The 22,689-nt window shown below is 51.9% G+C and overlaps 3 protein-coding genes across 12 annotated transcripts; 1 reads left to right on the top strand and 2 right to left on the bottom strand.

Moving 5' to 3' along the window:
• Positions 1 to 771: 771 nt before the first annotated feature.
• On the bottom strand, positions 772 to 5,194 carry TIMM17B (translocase of inner mitochondrial membrane 17B). Of its 3 annotated transcripts, XM_017953971.3 has the most exons (7): positions 5,080 to 5,194; positions 4,104 to 4,207; positions 2,663 to 2,808; positions 2,349 to 2,412; positions 1,421 to 1,549; positions 1,225 to 1,335; positions 772 to 1,142 (listed from the first exon to the last, which is right to left on the bottom strand). In XM_017953971.3, the coding sequence occupies exons 1-7, from the start codon at positions 5,103 to 5,105 to the stop codon at positions 1,054 to 1,056; spliced, it is 669 nt and encodes a 222-aa protein (XP_017809460.1). In that variant the 5' UTR covers positions 5,106 to 5,194; the 3' UTR covers positions 772 to 1,053. The 3 variants fall into 3 exon arrangements, with proteins under 3 accessions (XP_017809460.1, XP_009195802.1, XP_009195803.1); XM_009197538.1 differs by lacking the exons at positions 2,663 to 2,808; positions 5,080 to 5,194 and adding an exon at positions 4,884 to 5,073 and having other exon boundaries at positions 4,108 to 4,207; XM_009197539.4 differs by lacking the exon at positions 2,663 to 2,808 and having other exon boundaries at positions 774 to 1,142; positions 4,108 to 4,207; positions 5,080 to 5,187.
• A 98-nt stretch (positions 5,195 to 5,292) lies between these two features.
• Positions 5,293 to 10,443, top strand: PQBP1 (polyglutamine binding protein 1). 3 transcript variants are annotated; one of them, XM_003917684.3, is made up of 7 exons: positions 5,293 to 5,438; positions 5,847 to 5,924; positions 8,485 to 8,596; positions 9,229 to 9,341; positions 9,532 to 9,816; positions 10,032 to 10,095; positions 10,228 to 10,443. In XM_003917684.3, the coding sequence occupies exons 2-7, from the start codon at positions 5,858 to 5,860 to the stop codon at positions 10,382 to 10,384; spliced, it is 798 nt and encodes a 265-aa protein (XP_003917733.1). In that variant the 5' UTR covers positions 5,293 to 5,438; positions 5,847 to 5,857; the 3' UTR covers positions 10,385 to 10,443. The 3 variants fall into 3 exon arrangements, with proteins under 3 accessions (XP_003917733.1, XP_009195804.1, XP_009195805.1); XM_009197540.3 differs by lacking the exon at positions 5,293 to 5,438 and adding an exon at positions 5,456 to 5,659; XM_009197541.2 differs by lacking the exon at positions 5,293 to 5,438 and adding an exon at positions 5,557 to 5,655.
• A 36-nt stretch (positions 10,444 to 10,479) lies between these two features.
• SLC35A2 (solute carrier family 35 member A2) lies at positions 10,480 to 22,069 on the bottom strand. 6 transcript variants are annotated; one of them, XM_031660907.1, is made up of 6 exons: positions 21,130 to 22,069; positions 20,733 to 20,746; positions 19,808 to 19,869; positions 19,388 to 19,570; positions 13,676 to 13,827; positions 10,908 to 12,774 (listed from the first exon to the last, which is right to left on the bottom strand). In XM_031660907.1, exons 1-6 carry the CDS (start codon positions 21,226 to 21,228, stop codon positions 12,019 to 12,021), a joined length of 1,266 nt encoding a protein of 421 aa, XP_031516767.1. In that variant the 5' UTR covers positions 21,229 to 22,069; the 3' UTR covers positions 10,908 to 12,018. The 6 variants fall into 6 exon arrangements, 5 of the variants coding, with proteins under 5 accessions (XP_003917734.1, XP_009195809.1, XP_017809459.1 ...); XM_003917685.5 differs by lacking the exons at positions 19,808 to 19,869; positions 20,733 to 20,746 and adding an exon at positions 10,480 to 10,759 and having other exon boundaries at positions 12,038 to 12,774; positions 21,138 to 22,069; XM_009197545.4 differs by lacking the exons at positions 19,808 to 19,869; positions 20,733 to 20,746 and adding an exon at positions 10,480 to 10,759 and having other exon boundaries at positions 12,038 to 12,184; positions 21,138 to 22,069.
• Between the last annotated feature and the right edge of the window lie 620 nt (positions 22,070 to 22,689).

Genomic DNA, 22,689 nt, shown 5'->3' with positions numbered 1-22,689 from the left:
TGGTGAAACCTCATCTCTACTAAAAATACAAAAAATTAGCTGGGCGTGGTAGTGGACACCTGTAATCCCAACTACTTGGGAGGCTGAAGCAGGAGAATCGCTTGAACCCAGGAGGTGGAGGTTGCAGTAAGCCAAGATCATGCCACTGCACTCCAGCCTGGGCAACAGAGCAAGACTCCTTCTCAAAACAACAAATAAAAACACTTGACCATACTGAGCAGAGGAGAGCAGAAAAGCAGTTCTGTGGCAGAAGGGGAGGCTGATCCAGGGCACCTTCTTTGAGGGAGCTAGGTCTCCTGGCCCTCTTCTTCCATCCCAGATCTACCCTGAGGCCACATGGAGGGAGGGAAATCACCTTCACAAATGCCGTGCTGAGTGTCCAGAAAGAAGGGACTCCTGTGAGGCCACATTTCCCAGCCTCGGCGACAGGGGCTGTGGAGCAGGGGTCAGGGGTATTGGGGTGTGTGTGGGGGGATGGGGTCAGGGGTACAATGTCTAGAACCACCCCCACCCCCAGCAATCCTGGTGTTTATTCACTTCTTTCCCAAGCTTGTTCCTCTGACAGCTAGGACCCATCACCCAGCCCCAGACCACCTTATTCATGTCGCTAATTCACATCTTCATTCTCCCTTCCTGCTCATCCAGCCCACAGACATTTACTAGAGCCTATCTGCTGTGGGCCTCCAAGTCCTAGGGCTTCCGAGTCCCTGAAGCAGGCTCTGCCCCTTGTCCTAAGGAGGGGCCCCATAGGCAATTCAAGGAGTCCACACATAGGCATTTCAAAACAGACTTTAAATACTCATCAGGGTGCCACACAAAGGAGCTGGGGTGAGAACTTCGTACATGTGAGTGTGGGGCTGGGGTGCCCTGAGAGAGAAAAAGGGGACCCATCTTTCAGGGCAGCTGGGGTGCCCCACCCCCACCCTGGGACTAGGGAGCAGAGTAGAAGCCCTCTCTGGAGGGTCCCAGGGCTAACTGGGAGCCAGCCCTCCCTTCGAGGTAGATCATCGGGGAGGGAACCGAGAAGCAGCTCCCATGGTGGCAGTGGCTTCCTCAGTGGTACTGCTGATAGCTGGGATAGCCTGGGGCTGGGGTGCCGTCCTTAGGGGGCAGCTGGCTGGGGTCCTCCAGGAATGGGGGCGCTGGAGAAGGGAGACTCGGGTAAGGATGAGTGGAAGAGGCCAGGTGGAGGATTTCCCACTCCCCCAACCACCAGTTACTCACCATTTCGGAACTGCTGGGCCGTGTAGCGAGTGAGGAGGATGCCAACGCCCTCAATGAGGGCCAACAGGATGCCCCCCATCATCGCTGAGCCCACCATGGCCAGTGGGCCACCTGGGGGAGTTGGAGGCAGAGAAACAGAGGTGAGGGCAGACAGAACAGGGTGGAAGGGGCTGGGGCCAGGGCCGGGGGTACTCACTGCGGGCAGCCAGTACAGCCCCGGTCAACGCTCCACTGGTGATAGAGTTCCAGGGATCCTCCTTGCCCCGAAGCCGCACCAGGCCACAGTCGATGGTGGAGAACAGGCCCCCCCACACTGCGAAGCTACCTGTAGTGGAACCGAGGCCTAATTAGTTCGTAGGAAATCCCGAGAATTCACATCTCAGGGGACTTCCAAGGCCTGAATGCTTTGGCCAAGAACAGGGAGAAAAACCCAGACACAAAGGCAGATAGCAACCCCCCATAGAGTATTTTCTATCTGTCCCCATCCTGTGGTAGCTCCCACTTCAAGCTGTCTGTGATCACCATCAACATTCCCTTCACTTTTATGGGGAGCTGACAAATGTTTACAAGCAGATTTACCTTCATATGGCTTTTAACAGAGCAACTTTGAGCTTCATAATCACCACAGAGTTGGAATTCTGATTTGGGTTTCAGTGAGAAGGAAATAGGAAACCCAGTTAATATGATAGTTAAAATGTTTACTGAGGGCTTACTGTGTGCCAGGACCTGTTTGAGGTACTGTGTTATTTGACTTTTGCAATTTTATCTTAATGTTATTAAAGTGTTTAGCATAGCAACCAGCACTTAGTAGTATATAAATTACATAAACTTTAAAACTACCGATGAAGTGGTTACTGTTATCACCACCCCTGGTACGGGTGAGGTTCAGAGAGGTTAAGCCACTAGCCCAAGGTCCCACGGCAGGGAATAGTCAGGACCTAAATTTAAATTCCAGAACCCACTTTCTTCCCCTCCATATTCAATTGTTGGGAAATATCACCCCTCTGGAAAGTCTCCCGCAGGGGCTAGAATCTGAACCCCCAACTTGCAGCCTAGACCCAAAGGATCAACCACTCCCACCTTTGCCAAGACATCTCCTATATCTATCTCCCCAAGTCTCTCACCTCCAATCTGGGGGGCTCGGATCCTCACAGCGTTGGTACTACCTCTCAACCGGTGCCGAATTCCCTGGGGAAAGGAAGGAAGTCCGTCAGGGCAGGGCTGAAGCCACTGGCAGACAGGTTTCCAACTTTTAAGAGAGGGAAAAAGATGGGAGACCTGTTAGAGGTATCAGCAGTAGAAATGTGGAAAAGTGGCCAAGAACTAGGGGCCTGGAGAGCGCCCCAACATGGGTGTTCTCAGAGGTAGGTTGAGAAGTGCTAATGCATTCATACGTTTGTTCATTCATTCATTCAGTGAATGATTAACAAGTACCTACTATATGTGCCAAGCACCATGCCATATGCAGAGATACAGCCATGAACAAGGTAGATCTGCTCCCTGCCCTCTCAGAGCTCACATTAACAGTGGGAGACACAGACCTTGAGCAAGGATAAGTAAACAAGGGCGCTTCAGCAATCTGCACTCTAGAGGAAATGCCATGAAGAAATATGATTGGGGCTGAGGGGTCAGGAAAGGCCTCTTGAAGGAGAGAGAATCTGTGCTGAGACCTTGATGATGACAAACTTGGGCAAAGATCCAGGGAGGAGAGTTCCAGGAGTCTAGGGGAGGGACGGGGCTACATATGTAAATTGCAGAGACTTTGGCTAATAGATGGCATTTAAAGTCACGGCATTTGCGATCTTCTGGGAGGGGAGGTGGTCAGAGAAAAAGAACTATGTTAAAAAAATTCTCTCAACTTTAAGGCTGTCTTCCCTCTGCCAATTAAATTCCTGCCATTTTCCTCTATACAGGTTTCTGAGTCAGAATCTGCCTCTAGGTAAAATGTGTCTGGTCCTGGTGCAGTGGCTCACACCTGTAATCCCAGCACTTTGGGAGGCTGAGGTGGGTGGATCACTTGAGTTCAGGAATTAGAGACCAGCCTAAGCAACATGTTGAAACCCAGTCTCTACAAATAAATAAATAAATAAACAAATAGCCAGGCATGGTGGCGCAGTCATGTGGTCCTAGCTACTTGGGAGGCTGAGGTGGGAGGATCACTTGAGCCTGGGAGGCAGAGGCTGTAGTGACCCCTGATTAGGCTACTGCACACCAGCCTGGGCAACAGGGCAAGATGATGTCTCAAAAAAAAACACAAAAAACAAAACAAAACAAAACAAAACAAAAAACATTGGCCAGGCATGGTGGCACACGCCTGTAATCCCAGCACTTTGGGAGGCCGAGGTAGGTGGATCACCTGAGGTCCAGAGTTCGAGACCAGACTGGCCACCATAGTGAAACCCCAACTCTACTAAAAGTACAAAAATTCGCCAGGTCTAGTGGTACTTGCCTGTAGTCCCAGCTACTCGGGAGGCTGAGACAGGAGAATCGCCTGAACCCGGGAGGCAGAGGTTGCAGGGAGCCAAGATCATGCCACTGCACTCTAGCCTGGGCAACAGAGCAAGACTCTGTCTCAAAAAAAAAAAAAAGAAAAAATCTGTCTGGCTTTGCACATACATTTAAGATTTGGTGATGACTCTTTGAACGACACAGCATTTCCACAGAGGAGCTCCACTTGGGTGGGGTGGAGGGTGGAAGACAGAAGCCGTGTTTGCAATCCCTACAAAATCCCAGATACAGAAGCCAGGCTTGGCACACAGTAGGTGAGTGGCCACCAGAATGAATAAGTGCACGTGACTGGCAGCTCCAAGCAGTTTTCGGAGCAGCATCCCTTGTGGGCAAGACAGCTGACCCCACATCAACCCAGAGAAGGTCTGGACTCACAACAGGGGCATTGCGGAAACCCTTGATGGCCTGGAAGACTCCGCCACCGATGACACCCATAGTGAAGGCTCCACCGCAATCATCCACAATTCGCCATGGGCTGCAAGCAGGAAGGGAAGGATGGGGTTAATGTGAGCCCTCCCCCAGGCCCTGTCACACGAACTCTTTTCTAATTGGGAGAAACCAAGTCACCAGAATGCGAAGTTCCTAAGGAGGAACAAACACTTCAGATAATAAGGAGCTAATCCTGTCACGCTTTTTCCACAGCTCCCCCCCATTAAAGCGAGAAATGGGGCAAAGGGGGAGAAATATTAGTCTTCGCCCTGTCTACCAACCAAGGAATCAGCCAACTGTTTTACTGTGATCAAAGATTAAATGAATTGGCACACGCAGAGTTGACGTTTCAATAAGCGACGTAGGCGTGTTAACTAGCCAAGACAGATTGTCAGCAAAGCAGGACCGCGTGGCACCCCTTCTCCGACGGTGTGCCCGTCCAACCATGCCCCGCCCCTTTTCAATCCGGCGCAACTGGGAAAAACCAAGAGCGACCGCGGGAAGCATCCACCGTCCCCGCCGGCCCTCAGCAGGTTCATCCGTACCCCGCCCCCACTGACAAAGGCGACCTGGGAAAAACCACCCGCGGCAACTCGGGATTTCCGGTCAACACTGTACCACCCCTAGCCAGGATGGATCGGCCAGCGTGTCTTTTTTCGTTAACAGGGACTAGGAGATTACTAAGTCAGGAGAAACATGGCGTGGTTCGGCCTTCGCCGCACCTTCTGAGGGGAGACGGTTGTGGCCCCTCATAACGGAGCCCGAGTGACAGGAACCGAGTAGGGGTAGCGGGAGATACGTTAAGAGTCCCCCGAGTCTGGTACATGGCTCTGTGCGGCCGGTGCCTCCCCCGCCCGACCCCCACGGCTGGCCTTGGCGTCGCAGCAACAGTCCGGATGCCAGTGCCCATCGCCGTACCAAGGTTCCCGAGCGTACTCCTCCATGGCGCTGGCGTCTGGCCGCGCAGTCAGGCCACGCCCCCAGCGTAGACGCACACCGGCGTCCAAGCTGTCCGCCTATTACCGGACAGCGATTGGGTCGCTACGCCGCATGTCACTCCAAGGGCGCACTCTCATTGGCCAATCGAGTTTCTGCCGTTTGTTCATTGCCTCCTGAGCGTAGTCCAGTTACTTTCAGGCTCGGGGAGTGAGGGCCTCATTCAGAGAAGGTCTCATTCTGTGTTTTGGGAGGAGAGTCGTGTGGGCCCAGGTATCGTAGCGGCGACACGAGAGAGACGGCCGGTGTGACAGCCATCCACTACCTGCACGAGTGTATTGGTAATGTTGGGGTGGGCGCACTCTTTTGGAGCTGGAGGAAGTGCTGCCCTCTGCTCCCCCATCCCAGCGCTTTGGTTTCTCCCAACCGGCAGTCTTTGGGGGACGCTGGATGAGCCCATTTCTGAAGTGCGGAGGGGCCGGGCTCCTTAGGCGGCGGGCGGAGCCTGGGCCTGGGAGAGGAACAGGGCCCTGGAGCACCCGGTTTCGGGACAGTAGGGTTGGTGAGAATTGCGATAATATTGCCACCTAACTCTTACATCTTTTAGTGCGTATGTTCTGTCCACCCAACTACTGGTTCATTTGAGTAGATGGGAGTCAGATGAGTACATGTTGACGGGAGGGGCTTGGTGACGGGATCCAGATATGAATCTATCTGAGCTGCTTGTCAGTTTGTCCGTCTGCCCCTAGGTCTATCAGCTATGCCTCTGCCCGTTGCGCTGCAGACCCGCTTGGCCAAGAGAGGCATCCTCAAACATCTGGAGCCTGGTGAGTCGGCTAAAAGCAGATGGTCCTAACACGTGCCAGCCTCGACAGGCACTTTTGTTGTTGATACTGACTATCGTGGGCCAACTGTGCACCAAGCAATGGGGTGGCAGGCATTTTTCATTGTTAACGATATGGATTCCTGACATCCATCTCTACCGCGTGTCAAGTGGAGCGGGTTGGGGGAATAGATATTTCATTCTTTTTTTTTTTTTTTTTTTTTTTTTTTTTTAGGCGGAGTCTCACTCTGCACCCAGGCTGGAGTGCAGTGGCGCGATCTCGGCTCACTTTGACCTCCGCCTTCCGGGTTCAAGCGATTCTCCTGCCTTAGCCTCCCGAGTAGTTGGGACTACAGGCACGCTTCACCACACCTGGCGAATTTTTTTTTTTTTTTTTTTAAGGAGTCTCGCTCTGTCGCCCAGGCTGGAGTGCTGTGGCGTGATCTCGTCTCACTGCAACCTCCGCCTCCGGGTTCAAGCGATTTTCCTGCCTCAGCCTCCCGAGTAGTTGGGCTTACAGGCACGTGCCACCACCCCCAGCTGATTTTTGTAGTTTTAGTAGAGACGGGTTTCACCATGTTGGCCAGGCTGGCCTCTTAACTCCTGACCTCAGGTGATCCACTCCCACCCTCGGCCTCCCAAAAGGTTGGGATTACAGGTGTAAGCCACTGTGCCCGGCTATTTCATTCTTAACAATACTGACTGGCTGGGCGTGGCGGCTCATACCAGTATTCCCAGCACTTTAGGAGGCTGAGGCGGGTGTATTGCTTGTGAGCTTAGGGATTGGAGATTAGCCTGAGCAACATGGCGAAACCCCTTCTCTACAAAAAATACAAAAATTAGCCGTGTGTTGTGGTACATGCCTGTAGTCCCAGCTACTTGGGAGGCTGAGGTGAGATGATCGCTTGAGCCTGGGATGTCGAGGGTGCAGTGAGCCGAGATTGTGCCACTGCACTCCAGCCTGGGCGACACATGGAGACCCTGTCTCAAAAATATCCAAAAAAACCCAAAATAATACTGACCACTTAATGCCTATTTGAGGCCTACTGTATGCCACGTTAAATCCATGGATTATGGGGGTGATGACATAGTATCTAATAGGAAGTACTGCTAACCTCTACTGCTATCTCCTGTGTGCCAAATGTAGTTGCAGTGAGGATCTATCATTTAGGCCTACTGTGCTGTGGCTGCAAATCACACCTTATTGTCAGTAATACTAAAAACTGGCATCTATTTGGGGCTATGGTGTGCCAGGCACTGGAAAATGCATCTTCTCCTTATTGATAACTGACATCTATTACAAGCCTACTGTGTGCAAGGTATAGACCTTGTGGTTAATAAAATTGACAGTGATCCCAGGCCAGGTGCGCTGGCTCACGCGTGTAATCTCAGCACTTTGGGAGGCCGAGGTGGGTGGATCACGAGGTCAGGAGATCGAGACCATCCTGGCTAACAGGGTGAAACCCCATTTCTAATAAAAATACAAAAAAATTAGCCGGGCGTGGTGCTGGGTGCCTGTAGTCCCAGCTACTCGGGAGGCTGAGGCAGGAGCATGGTGTGAACTCGGAAGGCAGAGCTTGTAATTAGCTGAGATCACGCCACTACACTCCAGCCTGGGCAACAGAGCGAGACTCCATCTCAAAAAAATAAAATAAAATAAAATTGGCAATGATCATTGATTTACTTTTTTTTTTTTGAGGCAGAGTCTTGCTCTGTCACCTAGGCTGGAGTGCAGTGGCATGATCTTGGCCCACTCTCCACCTCCCAGGTTCAAGTGATTCTCCTGCCTCAGCCTCCCAAGTAGCTGGGACCACAGGCGTGCACCACTGTGCCTGGCTAATTTTTGTATTTTTTAGTAGAGACAGGGTTTCACCATGTTGACCAGGCTGGATTTTCTTTTAAGCCTATTGAGTGACCTGTGCCTATGGTATATATATTATTATTTGTTTAGGGACAGGGTCTCACTCTGTTGCCCAGGCTGGAGTGCAGTGGCACGGTAATAGCTCACTGCAAGCTCAAACTCCTGGGCTCAAATGATCCTCCTGCCTCAGCCTCCTGAGTAGTTGGGACTACAGACGTGTGCCACTGTGCCCAGCTAATTTTTTTTTTTTTTGTAGAGACAGGTCTCACTATGTTAACCAGGCTAGTCTCAGAGATGGGGTTTCACCATCTTGGCCAGGCTAGTCTTGAACTCCTGACCTCGTGATCCACCCACCTTGGCCTCCTAAAGCGCTGGGATTACAGGCATGAGCTGAGCCACCACGCCTGGCCAAGATGAGTAAATTTTTTGATGAATCCCTATCAACTCTGAAACGAGATAGCTTTGGCTAACAGTAGAACTCATCATCTGAACCCAGAAACAGAATTAGGTAACCTTTTTTTGTAAACCTCCTAATACAGAGAGTTGGATTTGGAATGTGAAAGGTACTGCATATGCTTCCTGGCACACACACACGTCGTTTACGTGTGGCTTGTGTGAATGTGAGTGCGTGTCTCTAGGCTCTGTAGGATGAGGACACCCCTGGTCCTTAACTGCTCTCCTCGTCCCCACCTTGTTCTGCCAGAACCAGAGGAAGAGATCATTGCCGAGGACTATGACGATGATCCTGTGGACTATGAGGCCACCAGGTTGGAGGGCCTACCACCGAGCTGGTACAAGGTTTTCGACCCTTCCTGGTGAGCCTGGGTGAGGGGGGACTAACTTCTGACTTCACCCTTCCTGTGCTTACCTTGGTTGTGAGGTACAGGGGGACACAAGGGAGGGAGCCTCGGGTGGAGGGTGTTGGTGTTAGGTATCTGCAGGACCCAAGTTGCTGCCTGCTGGGGCCTGGCGCCTCTGGGGTTGGAAGACTGTCTTTTCTCTCTTTTTTTTGAGATGGAGTTTCGCTCTTGTTGCCCAGGCTGGAGTACAATGGTGCGATCTCGGCTCACTGCAACCTCTGCCTCCTGGGTTCAAGCGATTCTCCTGTCTCAGCCTCCCAAGTAGCTGGGATTACAGGTGCGCACCACCACACCCGGCTAATTTTTGTATTTTTTTGTAGAGACGAGGTTTCATCATATTGGTCAGGCTAGTCCCGAACTCCTGACCTCAGGTGATCCGCCTGCCTCGGCCTCCCAAAGTGCTGGGATTACAGGCATGAGCCACCACGCCTGGCTGACAGTGTTTTCTCTTTGGGAGAAGAGATTCTGGGGATCCTACCTGTGGGGTCCTGACATGGGGCAGGTATAGGCAGAGACTGGGGAGACGAGTTGAGGATCCAAGGCAAAGACATCTGTGCTGACACTTCTCTTGTCCTGCGGCCCCACAGTGGGCTCCCTTACTACTGGAATGCGGACACAGACCTCGTATCCTGGCTTTCCCCACATGACCCCAACTCTGTGGTTACCAAATCGGCCAAGAAGCTCAGAAGCAGTAATGCAGGTGAGTTGGCAGGTACAAGAGTGCCTTGAGTGATCTAAGCAGTTCTCACAGAGAGGCCAAGTAGAATGATAGTGGATCAGAGGGGCAGGTGAGACCAGGTGGGCCCAGCCTCAGGCAAGCGAGGTTGTTGAAGGCAGAGGCTGCTGGGTCCTTGGGTGGCAAGAGGTCACTTCAAGACTTGTGTCCCCAGATGCTGAAGAAAAGTTGGACCGGAGCCATGACAAGTCGGACAGGGGCCATGACAAGTCGGACCGCGGCCATGAGAAACCAGACAGGGGCCACGACAAGTCAGACCGGGGCCACGACAAATCTGACAGGGATCGAGAGCGTGGCTATGACAAGGTAGACAGAGAGAGAGAGCGAGACAGGGAACGGGATCGGGACCGCGGGTATGACAAGGCAGACCGGGAAGAGGGCAAAGAACGGCGCCACCATCGCCGGGAGGAGCTGGCTCCCTACCCCAAGAGCAAGAAGGGTAAGCTGGGCAGAATGGGGCTCGGTGAGACCAGCAAGGTGCAGGGCACACTGCGTGAGGAAGCCTTCCCTCAAAAAGATGCCTAGACCTGGGGCCTAGAGGAGGGTGCTGTGGTACATGGCAGCCAGGGGCTTCATTTCTTCTTGTGGGGTGGGGCTCAGTGATCAGGGGCTCCTGGTGCCTCTATTGAAGACTTTACCCTGCCACTTCCACAGCAGTAAGTCGAAAGGATGAAGAGTTAGACCCCATGGACCCTAGCTCATACTCAGATGCCCCCCGGTAAGTGACAACCCCTCTTGACTCAGTACGTGGACACCATCCTCCTGCCTCCTTCCTCCATTCCTCATTGGGACCAGGTGGGCCGTGTCCACCACATCTTCCATCCCCATCCCCTGACTCTTTCACCGGCAGGGGTACGTGGTCAACAGGACTCCCCAAGCGGAATGAGGCCAAGACTGGCGCTGACACCACAGCAGCTGGGCCCCTCTTCCAGCAGCGGCCGTATCCATCCCCAGGGGCTGTGCTCCGGGCCAATGCAGAGGCCTCCCGAACCAAGCAGCAGGATTGAAGCTTCGGCCTTCCTGGCCCTGGGTTAAAATAAAAGCTTTCTGGTGATCCTGCCCACCATGCCTGAGTGCTTCCTTCGAGGCTGCCCAACCCAAGTCGGCAAGATGCACAACACATTTTATTTGCAAAAACTCAGCTAAGAGAGTGTGGGGCTGGCAGGGGCTGGGGGGCTGAGCTGAGGTGGGTCATGAGAGAGCTTAGTCATGTCGGCCCTGCGTGGGGCGGGGTGGTGGGGACAGGGAGTCCAGTGTCTACCTCACCCTACCCCTAATACTGATCAGAGTTTGGTCCCAGCTGGGCCAGGGCAAGAAGAGAACGAGGCCAGGCCAATGTCTTCAATCCCAGCGGCTAGGAACCCTTCACCTTGGTGAGCAACCTGTGGTGGGAATGGGGAGGAAAGAAAAACACAAAGCTGGGCTAGGCCGACAGGTGGGTTTCCTGAGCAAGTGAGGGCGGCAGTGGTGAGGCTGGTAGTCCTGGTGTTAGTAATGGCGCCCACCTGGGTCAGAAAGCTACACGTGGACTAAATAAATACAACATCTTTATTTGGCATTGGATATCCTGACATTTGTTCATTACAGTTCCTTAAAAAACAAACCAAAAAATCAGAACAAATTAATCAAAAATAAAGATCCAGTGGCTCTATTTACATATAGCAAAGACAGCCCAGGCATCTTCCATGCACACACACACCCCGCCCCAATACAGTTAAGGGGTTAATAAGCTTTGGGGAGTGCAGGAGGCAGGTTCCACAGTTCATCAATCCCACGACACCCCCATGAGGTAGGGGTGCCTCACACAGCCAGACAGATATCAACAGTATGATTGGCAGCTTTATTTTTCCTCTCTAGACGTCTCCAAAAATAACCCTGCATCTGGCAACTGACAGTGTCTTAAATACAATGAGATTCAGCCACTTCAAGGACCTCCATTTTTCCCACACCCTGGATCATTAATGATATGATTACACCACAAATCCCAAGTCCACTAAAAATCAAATGGCCCCGACCGCACCTTCTGCCAGAAGGGCTGATGCAAAAATCTTAGCTCTTGTCCCTTTCTCCCTGGGGACTCACAAGAAGTCCATCTTCAAGGTGTCAGGGAAGCTGGCCCAAGGCCACACAAAAGACGGAACTGCTAACATGATCCAGAGCGGTGGTAAGGGAGGAGAGAAGGCCTCAAACTACGGGCAACTGAACCCCAACAGGTAGGCATCGGTCATTCCTGAAGAGCTGCGGAGTTCTGTCCAGTGTGTCCTTATGGAGGTGGAGGGACTGCTGGGAGGGACTCTCCCAGACAAGACACCTCCAGAAGAGGGCATAGGGTCAGGGAGGGAGCAGACAAAAAAAAGGCCTTGAATAATAACCCCGACCCTGCCTCCAAAGAGGTTAGAGGGGGCAGAGGAGGCAGCTCTAAAACCCCCACCGGGGGAAGGGGGTCAGCCTACCAGGAAGGGTTCACGTGACACCCAGCTCTAGTCCCACGCCCCTCCAGAAGTCTCAGTGACCTGGGAGAAAAGACCATCTCCCAAACCCAGAGGAGCCAGGCCCCGGAGGGCGGCAACTTGGGTCCTGCAGATGCCCAACACCCTCCACCCCAGTCCCCCTCCCTTGTGTTCCCCATTGCTGCCAGCCCTCACTTCACCAGCACTGACTTCGGCAGAAAGGACTCCGTGATGAGATCTCCATGATGGGAAGACAGCTGCGGTGGCGGTGGCTGCCCGGGAGGCTGCTGGTGAACGCAGGGCCCGGAGGCGGAAGCAGAGGCAGAGGCTATGGCTTTGGCTGCACCTCGGGGAAGGCTGTAGAGGTAGACGGCACCAATGACGAGCCCAGCGCCAAGGGCAAATAATGGGTCCACGTGGAAGCCAAAGAGGCGAATGGAGGCAACAGTGGACAGCACAATGGACAGGGAGGTGGCAAAGCCCTTGAGGATGTTGTCAGCGTACTTGACAACCACAGCCACCAGTAGCCCACCAAAGGCCTGGTTGAGCACCACGCCCCAGACAGCAGGCGTGTACCCAAAAAAGAAACCGCGGGTGGCCACGGCGGTACCCTCAGCCCACCAGAGCCCCACTAGGCCCAGTGCTGTGCCAAAGAGGCCCAGCTGCAGGTTGCGCAGCCACACGGAGCCTGAGCTGCCTTTGAGGATCTTCTCAAAGTAGACACCTGCAAAGCCGGAGGAGAGACAGGAGGCCACGACGGCTGCCAGGCCTGCCCCAGGGTTCTGATCCAGTGGCCGTGGGCCTCCCCCACTGGCTTGCTGTGCCTGGACAATGGCGACGCCAGTGAAGAGGAGCAGCAGGGAGGCCCACTGCAGCCGGGAAAGGCTGCGGTTCAGCATGAGCACGGAGAACAGCGCTGTGGTCAGGATCTTCAGCTGGTACGTCACCTGCGAGTGGCACGTGGAAGGCACTGAGGGCTAACCCTGGCCCCCAACAGGTACATATTGGGGGCAGCACCCACTGTGGGTCCCCAGGCACAACGGAGGGACAGGGTGGGGGGTATGACAACAAAAACAGCAAAAGGAGCCAGCCACTGGCCATTGGCTGAGCTGCAGCAAAACAGTTCTGAGGTCTCTCCCACCAAGTGCACAAAAGGACGGCTGTGCCAGGAAGTCCACATCCCAATCCTATTTCCTGGCTGTGTGACGGGACAAAGCACTTGCCCTGTCTGAGCCCTGGCATCATCATCTATAAAAGATGGCTGAGGTATGGAAGTATCTTTGTGATGAGGGACTTGATACAAATGAATCAATAGCCACAACAATGTCAGCAAATACTTACATAGTGTTTACAATGTATCAGTGTGGTTCTAGGCACTGCACATGAATTCATTCATTTAATTCTCACAACACCATTCTGAAGTGAGCACCACTGTAAGCCCCAATTTAAAGATGAGAAAACTAAGGCACAGAAAGGTTAGGTGACGTGCCCCAAAATCACACAGCTGGAAAGTAGCAGAGCTGAGATTTGAACCCAGGCAGCCTGCTCCCAGAATCCAGGCTCTTTAACCATTTCACAAAGCTGCCCACAAATAGCCTAAAGCTTATCTATCATCAACCAAGGGCTCTTCACAGGTATTATTTCTTTTAAGTATCCTAGCATCTCAGTGAACAGGCATTACTATTTCCACCCCCAATTTTCAGACGAGAAAAGGTTGAGGGAATTCCAAGGACATTCTGGAGGTGACATAGCCCCTGTCCTCTGCAACATCCCCCCACCACGCTATTCCCATACTCCAGTCCCCAACCTAGTTAGTTCCTCTGGGGCCATGCTGGGCTTGCGGCTCACCTGGAAAGTGGCAGCTGGTAGGTTAGAGATGGCAACATACTGGAGGTTATTCTGCAAGGTGTAGATGAGAGAGGGCACTGCGAGCTTGAGTGTGTCCACATACTGCACCAGGACAGCCTCATGAAGGAAGAGAACCAGGTGCTTCACGTTACCTAGGTGGGAGGAGGAGAGCCCTTCTCAGCACTGACAGCCATACATGGGGAACCCCTGAAGGCTGGGAACAGGCCTTGCTATCGTGACTCCCCCATCCACCCTGCTGTCCAATCCCTGGGGGCTGGAATGAAGTCTGTGATCTTGGTTTTCCCTAGGGTATAACCATGTTTCCAGCTAGCTTTTCTGAGACTCAGTTTAATGGCAGCAAAAGAATCAGCCATCTGTGTCTGCTAATCACAGAGCATGTCACTATGTTAGAGCCTACCTCCCTGGCAGAGAGCCCCATTCAGGGCAAGCACTCAATACTCAATACATTTTTGTACAATGAAATAACCATCATTAGGCTAGGCGCCATGGCTCATGCCTGTAATCCCAGCACTTTGGGAGGCCAAGGCGGGTGGCTCATGAGGTCAGGAGTTCAAGACCAGCTGAGCCAACCACACCGAAACCCCATCTCTACTAAAAATACAAAAATTAGCCAGGTGTGGTGGCATGCGCCTGTAATCCCAGCTACTTGGGAGGCTGAGGCAAGAGAATTGCTTGAACCTGGGAGGCAGAGGTTGCAGTGAGCCGAGACAATGCCATTTGCACTCCAGCCTGGGCGACAGAGTGAGACTCCATCTCAAATAAAATAAAATAAAATAAAATAAAATAAGAAATAACCATCATTAACTTGGAGCTTATGAAATAGAAGCCCTAGGAGCTGGGGTGGAGGGCTGTCTCCCACACAGAAGAGAAGTTTAGTCTAGACATTTTTTTTTTTTTTTTGCACAGTGGCACCATCTCGGCTCAGGCTCACTGCAACCTCCACCTCCCAGGTTCAAGTGATTTTCCTGCCTCAGCCTCCCGAGTAGCTGGGACTACAGGTGCATGCCACCACTCCCAGCTAATTTTTTGTATTTTTAGTAGAGACGGGGTTTCACCGTGTTAGCCAGGATGGTCTCCATCTCCTGACCTCGTGATCCGCCCAACTTGGCCTCCCAAAGTTCTGCGATTACAGATGTGAGCCACTGCACCAGGAGTAGTCTATAGACTTTTAGACTTATCCTGGCTCCTCACTGACCCATGTGCCATTTGAGGGCAGGGGCCACCACCTCCCCCTTGTTGCATCTTTCTGTCAGCCCTAGACACAGAGTTGCCTCTGCCATATGGATGAGTGCAGGCTTGACCATTAAGCAGAAGTCCGCTTGGGACCTGCTCCAGTGAAAACATGATAATTGGGCTGGGCACAGTGGCTCACGCCTGTCATCCCAACAGTTTGGGAGGCCAAGGCGGGTGGATCACCTGAGGTCAGGAGTTTGAGACCAGGCTGGCCAACGTGGTGAAACCCTGTCTCTACTAAAAATACAAAAATTCGCTGGGTGTGGTGGCAGGCGCCTATAATCCCAGCTACTCGGGAGGCTGAGGCAGGATAATCTTTTGAACCAGGGAGGTGGAGGTTGCAGTGAGCCAAGATCATGCCATATGCACTCCAGCATGGGCAATAAGGGCAAAACTCCGTTTCAAAACAAACAAAAAACATGAGAATCATTTCCTATGTAACAAGGCCTTTGCAAAGCTCGCCCCACTTTTTGGCAGTTCATCTTTTTTTTGGCGGGGCGGGGGCGGGGGGTGGGTATGGAGTCTTGCTCTGTCGTCCAGGCTGGAGTGCAGTGGCATGATCTTGGCTCACTGCAACCTCCGCCTCCCGGGTTCAAGCAATTCTCCTGCCTCAGCCTCCCAAGTAGCTGGGATTACAGGCACCTGCCATCATGCCCGGCTAATTTTTGTATTTTTAGTAGAGACGGGGTTTCACCATCTTGGCCAGGCTGGTCTCAAACTCCAGACCTCGTGATCCACCTGCCTCTCGGCCTCCCAAAATGCTGGGATTACAGACATGAGCCACCACGCCCAGCTGGCAGTTCATCTTTTAAGTCACAGCTGGGTGTCACTCCACAGGCAAAACTTCTTCAAACACTGAACAAAGTTGTCCCTGGAACTCCTACTGATGCTCATTCACCAAACCCTGTCCACTACTGGTCTCCAAACTCTAATTCAGGGGAAAAAATTCCGGGCGGGGGAGGGAGGGGTGCTGAAATGTGGCTAAGAGATGAAGGCCTGTGATTAAGTCTGTGGCTATCTGTTATTTCCATCTCCCATCAGTAATGAGGACAAGCCACTCCTCTGCATTGCTAACCCATCCACCCCCACGGCCTGAGGCAGTGTTCACACCTGCATAGTTCACAGAGTTAATAAAGGTAAGAGCAGGTCTCTTGTTAACCTGGAGTTAACAAGTGGGTGAGAATGTTCTCTTCAGTGTAAACAAAGGGCAAAGGTGCATAATTCATCTCCATCCCTTTACTTATGCAAGACCTCTTTAGAGAAACAATTGGGCAACACTTCAAAGTAGAAGACCTTCAGGGAGATGTTGAAATTAGTAGATAAACCCAACTCCCAATTTACAAGAGATAAAGAAGACAGAATATTTGTTAAATTTTTGAGAATATTTGCCTCAGGGAGGCAGTCAGCAAAATCTAGACTACCCAAAGTCTACAAGACAAATGACCTGTTTTCTCCAACAAATTAATTGCAAAGACCAAAAAACCCCTAGAGATTAACAGATATAGAATATAAGATACCAAACAAGGCCAGCCTGGCGGCTCACGCCTGTAATCCCAGCACTTTGGGGGACCGAGGTGGGCAGATCATGAGGTCAGGAGTTCGAGACCAGCCTGACCAACATGGTGAAACCCCATCTCTACTAAAATTACAAAAATTAGCCGGGCGTGGTGACATAAGCCTGTAATCCCAACTACTCGAGAGGCTCAGGCAGGAGAGTCGCTTGAATCCAGGAGGCGGAGGTCAAAGTGAGCCGATCGTCCCACTGCACTTCAGCCTGGGCGACAAAGTGAGACTCCATCTCAAAAAAAGAAGATACAAAACAATTACAAAACACTGACTATATACAAATGAATTTTTTTTTTTTTTTGGAAATGGAGTCTCGCTCAGTCTCCCAGGCTGGAGTGCAGTGGCAATCTCGGCTCACTTCAAGCTCTGCCTCCTGGGCTCACACCATTCTCCTGCCTCAGCCTCTCGAGTAGTTGGGGACTACAGGCGCCTGCCGCCACGCCTGGCTAATTTTTTTTGTATTTTTAGTAGAGACGGGGTTTCGCCATGTTAACCAGGATGGTCTCAATCTCCTGACCTCGTGATCTGCCCACCTTGGCCTCCCAAAGTGCTGGGATTACAGGCGTGAGCCACCGTGCCCAGCCTTTACAAATGAATTTTTTAAAAGTTTTATGACATTTAATAAATTACAAATTTGAACATTAACTGGATATGTGATTATTTTTTATTTAAATTTTTAAAAGGGCCGGGTACAGTGGCTCATGCCTGTAATCCCAGCACTTTGGGCAGCCGAGGAGGGCGGATCATCTGAGGTCAGGAGTTCAAGACCCGCCTGGTCAACATGGCAAAAACCTGTCTCTATTAAAAATACAAAAATTAGCCAGGCGTCATGGCAGGCGCCTATAATCCCAGCTACTCAGGAGGCTGAAGCAGGACAATTGCTTGAACCCAGGAGGTTGCTGTGAGTTGAGATCGCACCACTGCACTCCAGCCTGGGCGACAGAGTGAGACTCTGTCTCAAAAAAAAAAAAAAAAAAAAAAAAATCAAACAAAGATGTAAGCCTGGGCAACATGGCAAAACCCCGTCTCTCCAGAAAGTACAAAAATTAGCCAGGCATGGTGGCACGTGCCTGCGGTGCCATCTACTCAGGAGGATGAAGTGGGAAGATTGCTTGAACCCAGGAACTCAAGGCTGCAGTGAGCCGAGATCACACCACTGCACTCCAGCATGGATGACAGAGTAAGACCCTGTCTCAAAAAAAAAAAAAAAAGATTGGGGGTACAACTGCAGTTTTGTTACATGGATATATTGCACACTGATGAAGTCTGCATTTTTAGTGTGCTCATCACCCAAACAGTACTGTACCCATTAGGCAGTTTCTCTCTCTTGACTCGCCTCCCACCTTTCCATGTCCCCAAGACCTATTATTACACTCTCTATGTCCATGTTATTTATTGAATTATTTTTTTGAGGCGGAGTCTTGCTCTGTCGCCCAAGCTGGAGTGCAGTCGTGCGATCTTAGCTTACTGCAACCTCCACTGCCCGTGTTCAAGTGATTCTCCTGCCTCAGTCTCCCAAGTAGCTAGGATTACAAGCAGGCACCACCATGCCCAGCTAAATTTTATATTTTTAGTAGAGACGGGGTTTCGCCATGTTGGCCAGGCTGGTCTCGAACTCCCAACCTCAAGTGATCCACCCACCTCAGCCTCCCAAAGTGCTGGGATTACAGGCGTGAGCCACCATGCCTGGCCTATTTTTTTATTATTAATTTTTTCATGTATGATTCTTAGACAGAGTCTTGCTCTGTTGCCCAGGCTGGAGTGCAGTGACATGATCTCTGCTCACCACAACCTCCATTTCCCAGGTTCAAGCTATTCTTGTGCCTCAGCCTCCCAAGTAGCAGGGATTACAAGTACCCACCACCACTTCCAGCTAATTTTTGTATTTTTAGTAGAGGCAGGGTCTCACCATGTTGGCCAGGCTGGTCTCAAATTCTTGACCTCAAATGATCCACCCGCCTCAGCCTTCCAAAGTGCTGGGATTACAGGCATGAGCCACCACACCAGGCCAGTATTGTATTTATTTTATTTTTTAAAAAACAATGCACCAAAACATTTATTCAAGATAATATGGGGGAATTTACTTCCATACCATATTACTTTGTGTGGGATTTACTTAAAAATAATATAGGGCTCACGCCTGTAATCCCAGCACTTTGGGAGGCTGAGGTGGGTGGATCACAACGTCAGGAGTTCGAGACCAGCCTGATCAACATGGTGAAACCCGTCTGACCAACACGGTGAAACCCCGTCTCTACTAAAAATACAAAAAATTTGCCAGGCATAGTGGCAGGCGCCTGTAGTCCCAGCTACCGGGGAGGCTGAGGCAGGAGAATGGCGTGAACCCAGGAGGCGGAGCCTGCAGTGAGCGGAGATCGTTCCACTGCACTCCAGCCTGGGTGACTGAGCGAGACTCCGTCTCAAAACAAAACAAAACAAAACAAAAAATAATAATAAGGGGATAAGGATGTAGGTAGACATATAGATTGGCAGTGAGTGAACAATCACTGATATTGTTTAAAGCGGCCATGAGTTGCTAATTGCTAACTCTGGGGGATGGGTACATGGATATGTTACTATTTAATTATTCTCTCTGATTTTGCATGTATTCGGAATTCTCCATAATATAAAGCTAAAGATGACTAAATCACATGTGAGAGACCCCTGCTACTTTATAAGCATAGACAATCCCACTCCTACAGTTCACACAGGTCAGCTCCCTGGCTGTTAGGGCTAGAAAAGTGTAAGATGCAGCCACACAAAGCTGGAGGGGCGGCCCAGGCAGGTTGAGATTTGGAGACACTCTTGAAGCAAACCGTCTGTGTGAACACACACACATACATGTGGAGTCCCACGCACCGACCCCGGTGCAGCCCCCTCCCTGGCTCGTACCCCTCTTCTGTGCGAAGAGCAGCAGCAGGCAGGTGAGACCTTTGAGCACTTCCGCCATGACCACAGCAGTGGTGGCAAAGAAGCGGTCCCCTGGCAACGTGCGGGCGTAGCGGATGCTGAGGATGAGGGAGGCATTCTGGACCACCAGCACAGCTAGGGATATGTACTTCAGGCGCCTGTGAGCTGTGGGGAACGGAAGGGGCAAGGGGGAAGGAGGGGGTCAGAAGCCGCTAGGGCATAGCCACACCACCACCCACCCCCTCTCCTTTCTCACCCAGGACCCTCCTAGCCACCGCTACTTGCTCCCTCAGCCTGCCTGTCTTCACCCAATGAGGGTCTGACTCCTACCGCCTTACTGCCTCAGCCACAAGCAGGAAGAGCCAGAAGGGAGAAATGGGCCCCACCCTGTCCAGTCCATACCTGGAATCCTTACCGAGGTTTCAGGTAATGGCTGAGGCAAGCTCTGGCCACGCGCCTCGCGCCTCGGCTCCCGCCCAAGTGAGAAGCAACTCCTCCCCAGACAGAATACCGACAACTACGTTCTCCACGTTTACTGAGTGTTTACTGTATGCATATCACTGGGTTAAGGGATTTCTATGGATTACCTCAATAGACTCATATCATTGTCATCTCCAAAAGAACTGCGAGGATTCCCATTTACGGATGAGCAAACTGAGAATGTATATGAAATGATGTTCCTATTTAACGAGGGATTGTCTCATGTAAAGAATAATACATCAATGCAGGGAATGAGGCCACTGTATGAGGTATGTTCACCCCCTAAGGAAAGGTCTTTCTCCCATCTAAGAAATGATTCGATTCCCTCACTCTCAGAATGGCCTACATCCCATATGGAATGATCCTCCTCATACCCAGAATGGTCTCTCTAACCCCTCCCTCCTGTGACAACTGGTTCCTCCCGACCCAGAATAGTCTACTAAATACAAGAAATGATTCCCCCATGCTCCCAGGGACTGAATCCTGTAACAGGAATGCTTATCCCACCAAGAAAGGTCTGGCTCCCTCAACCAGATGAGGAAATATTTCCCTGCACTCCACATGGTCCGTCCTCCCACCACCGCGCACCGACCCTCTAGCTAATGCTCTACCCACAATCACAATCTTTGCTCTACCCACAATCACAATCGGCTCTCTCTGCTATACGGAAGGACCTGGCACCCTCAGAACGTTCTTTTTCCACCATATAACGATGAGCCCTCCCACCCGAACGTACAATGAACTCTACCTCCATTAGGAAGGGGGCCCCCAGAACGGTCTCCTCCGCACATAATGAAGGACACCATCATCCTCAAAATGGACCCTCTCTAGTCACATAAAGAAGGACTCGCCCCACCCTAACTCACAATAGTCTCTCTGTCCTTTTATAAGGAAGGAAGCACCACCCTCAGAATAGTCTCCCACTTCTTCAGTGAAGAACTCCCACGCCCGCAGAATGGTCTCTTCCACAAGGAAGGACCCCACATATTCAGAATGGTTTCGGTGCCCTTAGCCTTCCCAAAAAGAATTACCCTCCACACTCATAATGGTCCATATGCGGAAGGATCCCACAATCACTCTCAGAATGTTTTCTTCCCCGCCCCCAACACACTCACAATGTGCACACACAGACACACACACACACGTCGGTTCACACGGGATGCTCCCTCTCACTTTAGTGAGGAACATTCCCGACACCCAGCGATCCGGACCTCCGCCTCCCATGCGACTGCTCGGACACAGACTGTCTCACCCGCACTCGCAGTCCCCGGCTCTAATGCACCCGCGGAAAGCGCCCCTGGCCCGGCCGCCGCGGTGGAACCACCAGCCCCAACCGCTGCCATGTTGGCATTTGCCCGGCCCGTCCCCTCGGTAACAGCAGACCACTTCCGTGTTCGTCACTTCCGCTTCCAGGCCGCCTGAGTGAAGGTGGGTAGAGAGCCGGGATCGTCAGGGTGGTGGCTTTTCTCCTTCGCTCCTAAAAGCTCAACGTAAGAGTAGCCCCGGGATTTCCAAATTCCGTCGGATCTGGATGCCGGGGACACGGCCCGATCGGCCTACCCACCGCCCCTACAGAGCTTCATCGGCCCATTCCTGTCACTAGACCCGCCTTGTCCTGCTGTTCGTCCGCTTCACTGATCGCGCTTTCCAGATCACCCCCCGATCCCGTCTCCTAGTCTCATTGGCTAAGCCATCACTCCTTCATCTCGGCTCTTTATTGGCAGCTTCTCCATAAGGCACCGCCCCTTCCGAATCAGAAACTCCCAGGTGCTTCCTGGTTGGACTGAAGTTCCACTTTCCCGTCTTCCAGCGAGGCCCCACCCTCTGGAAAGCACAGGGGAATCTGGGGACCAAGAAACTTTGACCTGTCGGGGTCGGGTGAGGGCGTACTGGCTGAAGCATCAGGTGCAAGTCAGGCATGTAAGCTAGCAGATAAAAGCAGAGCAGGTGAGGATAAACAAGTGAAAATGAAAAGGAAAGTTGACGCAGAGAAGACAAGTTAGTCACCAATGAGGATGGCAAATAAAGGGGACAGGCGAAAGGCTCACAGTTAGCTAGCATTTGGAAGCAGGGCAAGAGTCCGGGCCAGGGGCGGTGGCTCACGCCTGTAATCCCAGCACTTTGGGAGGCTGAGCCGGGCCGATCACCTGAGCTCAGGAGTTCCAGCCTGGGCAAAATGGCAAAACCCCGTTTCTACTTAAAAAAAAAAAAAAAAAAAAAAAAAAAAAAAAAAAAAAAATTAGCCGCATGTAGTGGTATGCACCTGTACCCAGCTACTCGGGAGGCTGAGACAGGAGAACCGCTTGAACCCGGGAAGCGGAGGTTGCACTGAACCGAGACAAATAAGCAGGGCAAGAGAGGTGACAGCCGAGGTCGGAGGATGTGAAACCAACATGGAATAGGGCAGGCCAGGTAAGTCAAGTGTTGAAGGAGAAATTAGAGGGATGGGTATGTAAGGGTAAAGATGGGGGAGAGGCTAAAGATTAAGAGCAAAACAGGGCGGACGCGGTGGCTCACGCCTGTAATCCCAGCACTTTGGGAGGCCGAGGCGGGCGGATCACAAGGTCAGGAAATCGAGACCATCCTGGTGAACACGGTGAAACCCCGTTTCTACTAAAATGCAAAAAATTAGCCGGGCGTGGTGGCGGACGCCTGTAGTCCCAGCTACTCGAGGCTGGGGCAGAATGGTGTGAACCCGGGAGGCAGAGGTTGCAGTGAGCCGAGATCGCGCCACTGCACACCAGCCTGGGCGACAGAGCAAGACTTTCGTCTCAAAAAAAAAAAAAAAAAAAAAAGCAAAACAG

This window comes from Papio anubis, chromosome X (assembly GCF_008728515.1).
Source record: "Papio anubis isolate 15944 chromosome X, Panubis1.0, whole genome shotgun sequence".
Taxonomy (NCBI): domain Eukaryota; kingdom Metazoa; phylum Chordata; class Mammalia; order Primates; family Cercopithecidae; genus Papio; species Papio anubis.
The sequence above is the reverse complement of the archived record's forward strand: the minus strand, read 5'-3'. Positions and strand labels throughout refer to the sequence as shown.

Excerpts from the sequence above, each read along its gene's own strand:
- TIMM17B (XM_009197538.1), bottom strand. The coding sequence starts at position 5,071 with ATGGGCACTGGCATCCGGACTGTTGCTGCGACGCCAAGGCCAGCCGTG. Across the intron at positions 2,413-4,107 it reads GTTTCCGCAATGCCCCTGTT|GGAATTCGGCACCGGTTGAG; the intron begins GTGAGTCCAGAC and ends TCCTTTCCCCAG. Across the intron at positions 1,143-1,224 it reads GGCCCAGCAGTTCCGAAATG|CGCCCCCATTCCTGGAGGAC; the intron begins GTGAGTAACTGG and ends TCCCTTCTCCAG.
- PQBP1 (XM_009197540.3), top strand. The coding sequence starts at position 5,548 with ATGAGCCCATTTCTGAAGTGCGGAGGGGCCGGGCTCCTTAGGCGGCGG. Across the intron at positions 5,925-8,484 it reads CCTCAAACATCTGGAGCCTG|AACCAGAGGAAGAGATCATT; the intron begins GTGAGTCGGCTA and ends TTGTTCTGCCAG. Across the intron at positions 10,096-10,227 it reads TCATACTCAGATGCCCCCCG|GGGTACGTGGTCAACAGGAC; the intron begins GTAAGTGACAAC and ends TTTCACCGGCAG.
- SLC35A2 (XM_031660907.1), bottom strand. The coding sequence starts at position 21,228 with ATGGCAGCGGTTGGGGCTGGTGGTTCCACCGCGGCGGCCGGGCCAGGG. Across the intron at positions 19,571-19,807 it reads AACCTCGGTAAGGATTCCAG|CTCACAGGCGCCTGAAGTAC; the intron begins GTATGGACTGGA and ends CGTTCCCCACAG. Across the intron at positions 12,775-13,675 it reads TACCAGCTGCCACTTTCCAG|GTGACGTACCAGCTGAAGAT; the intron begins GTGAGCCGCAAG and ends TGCCACTCGCAG.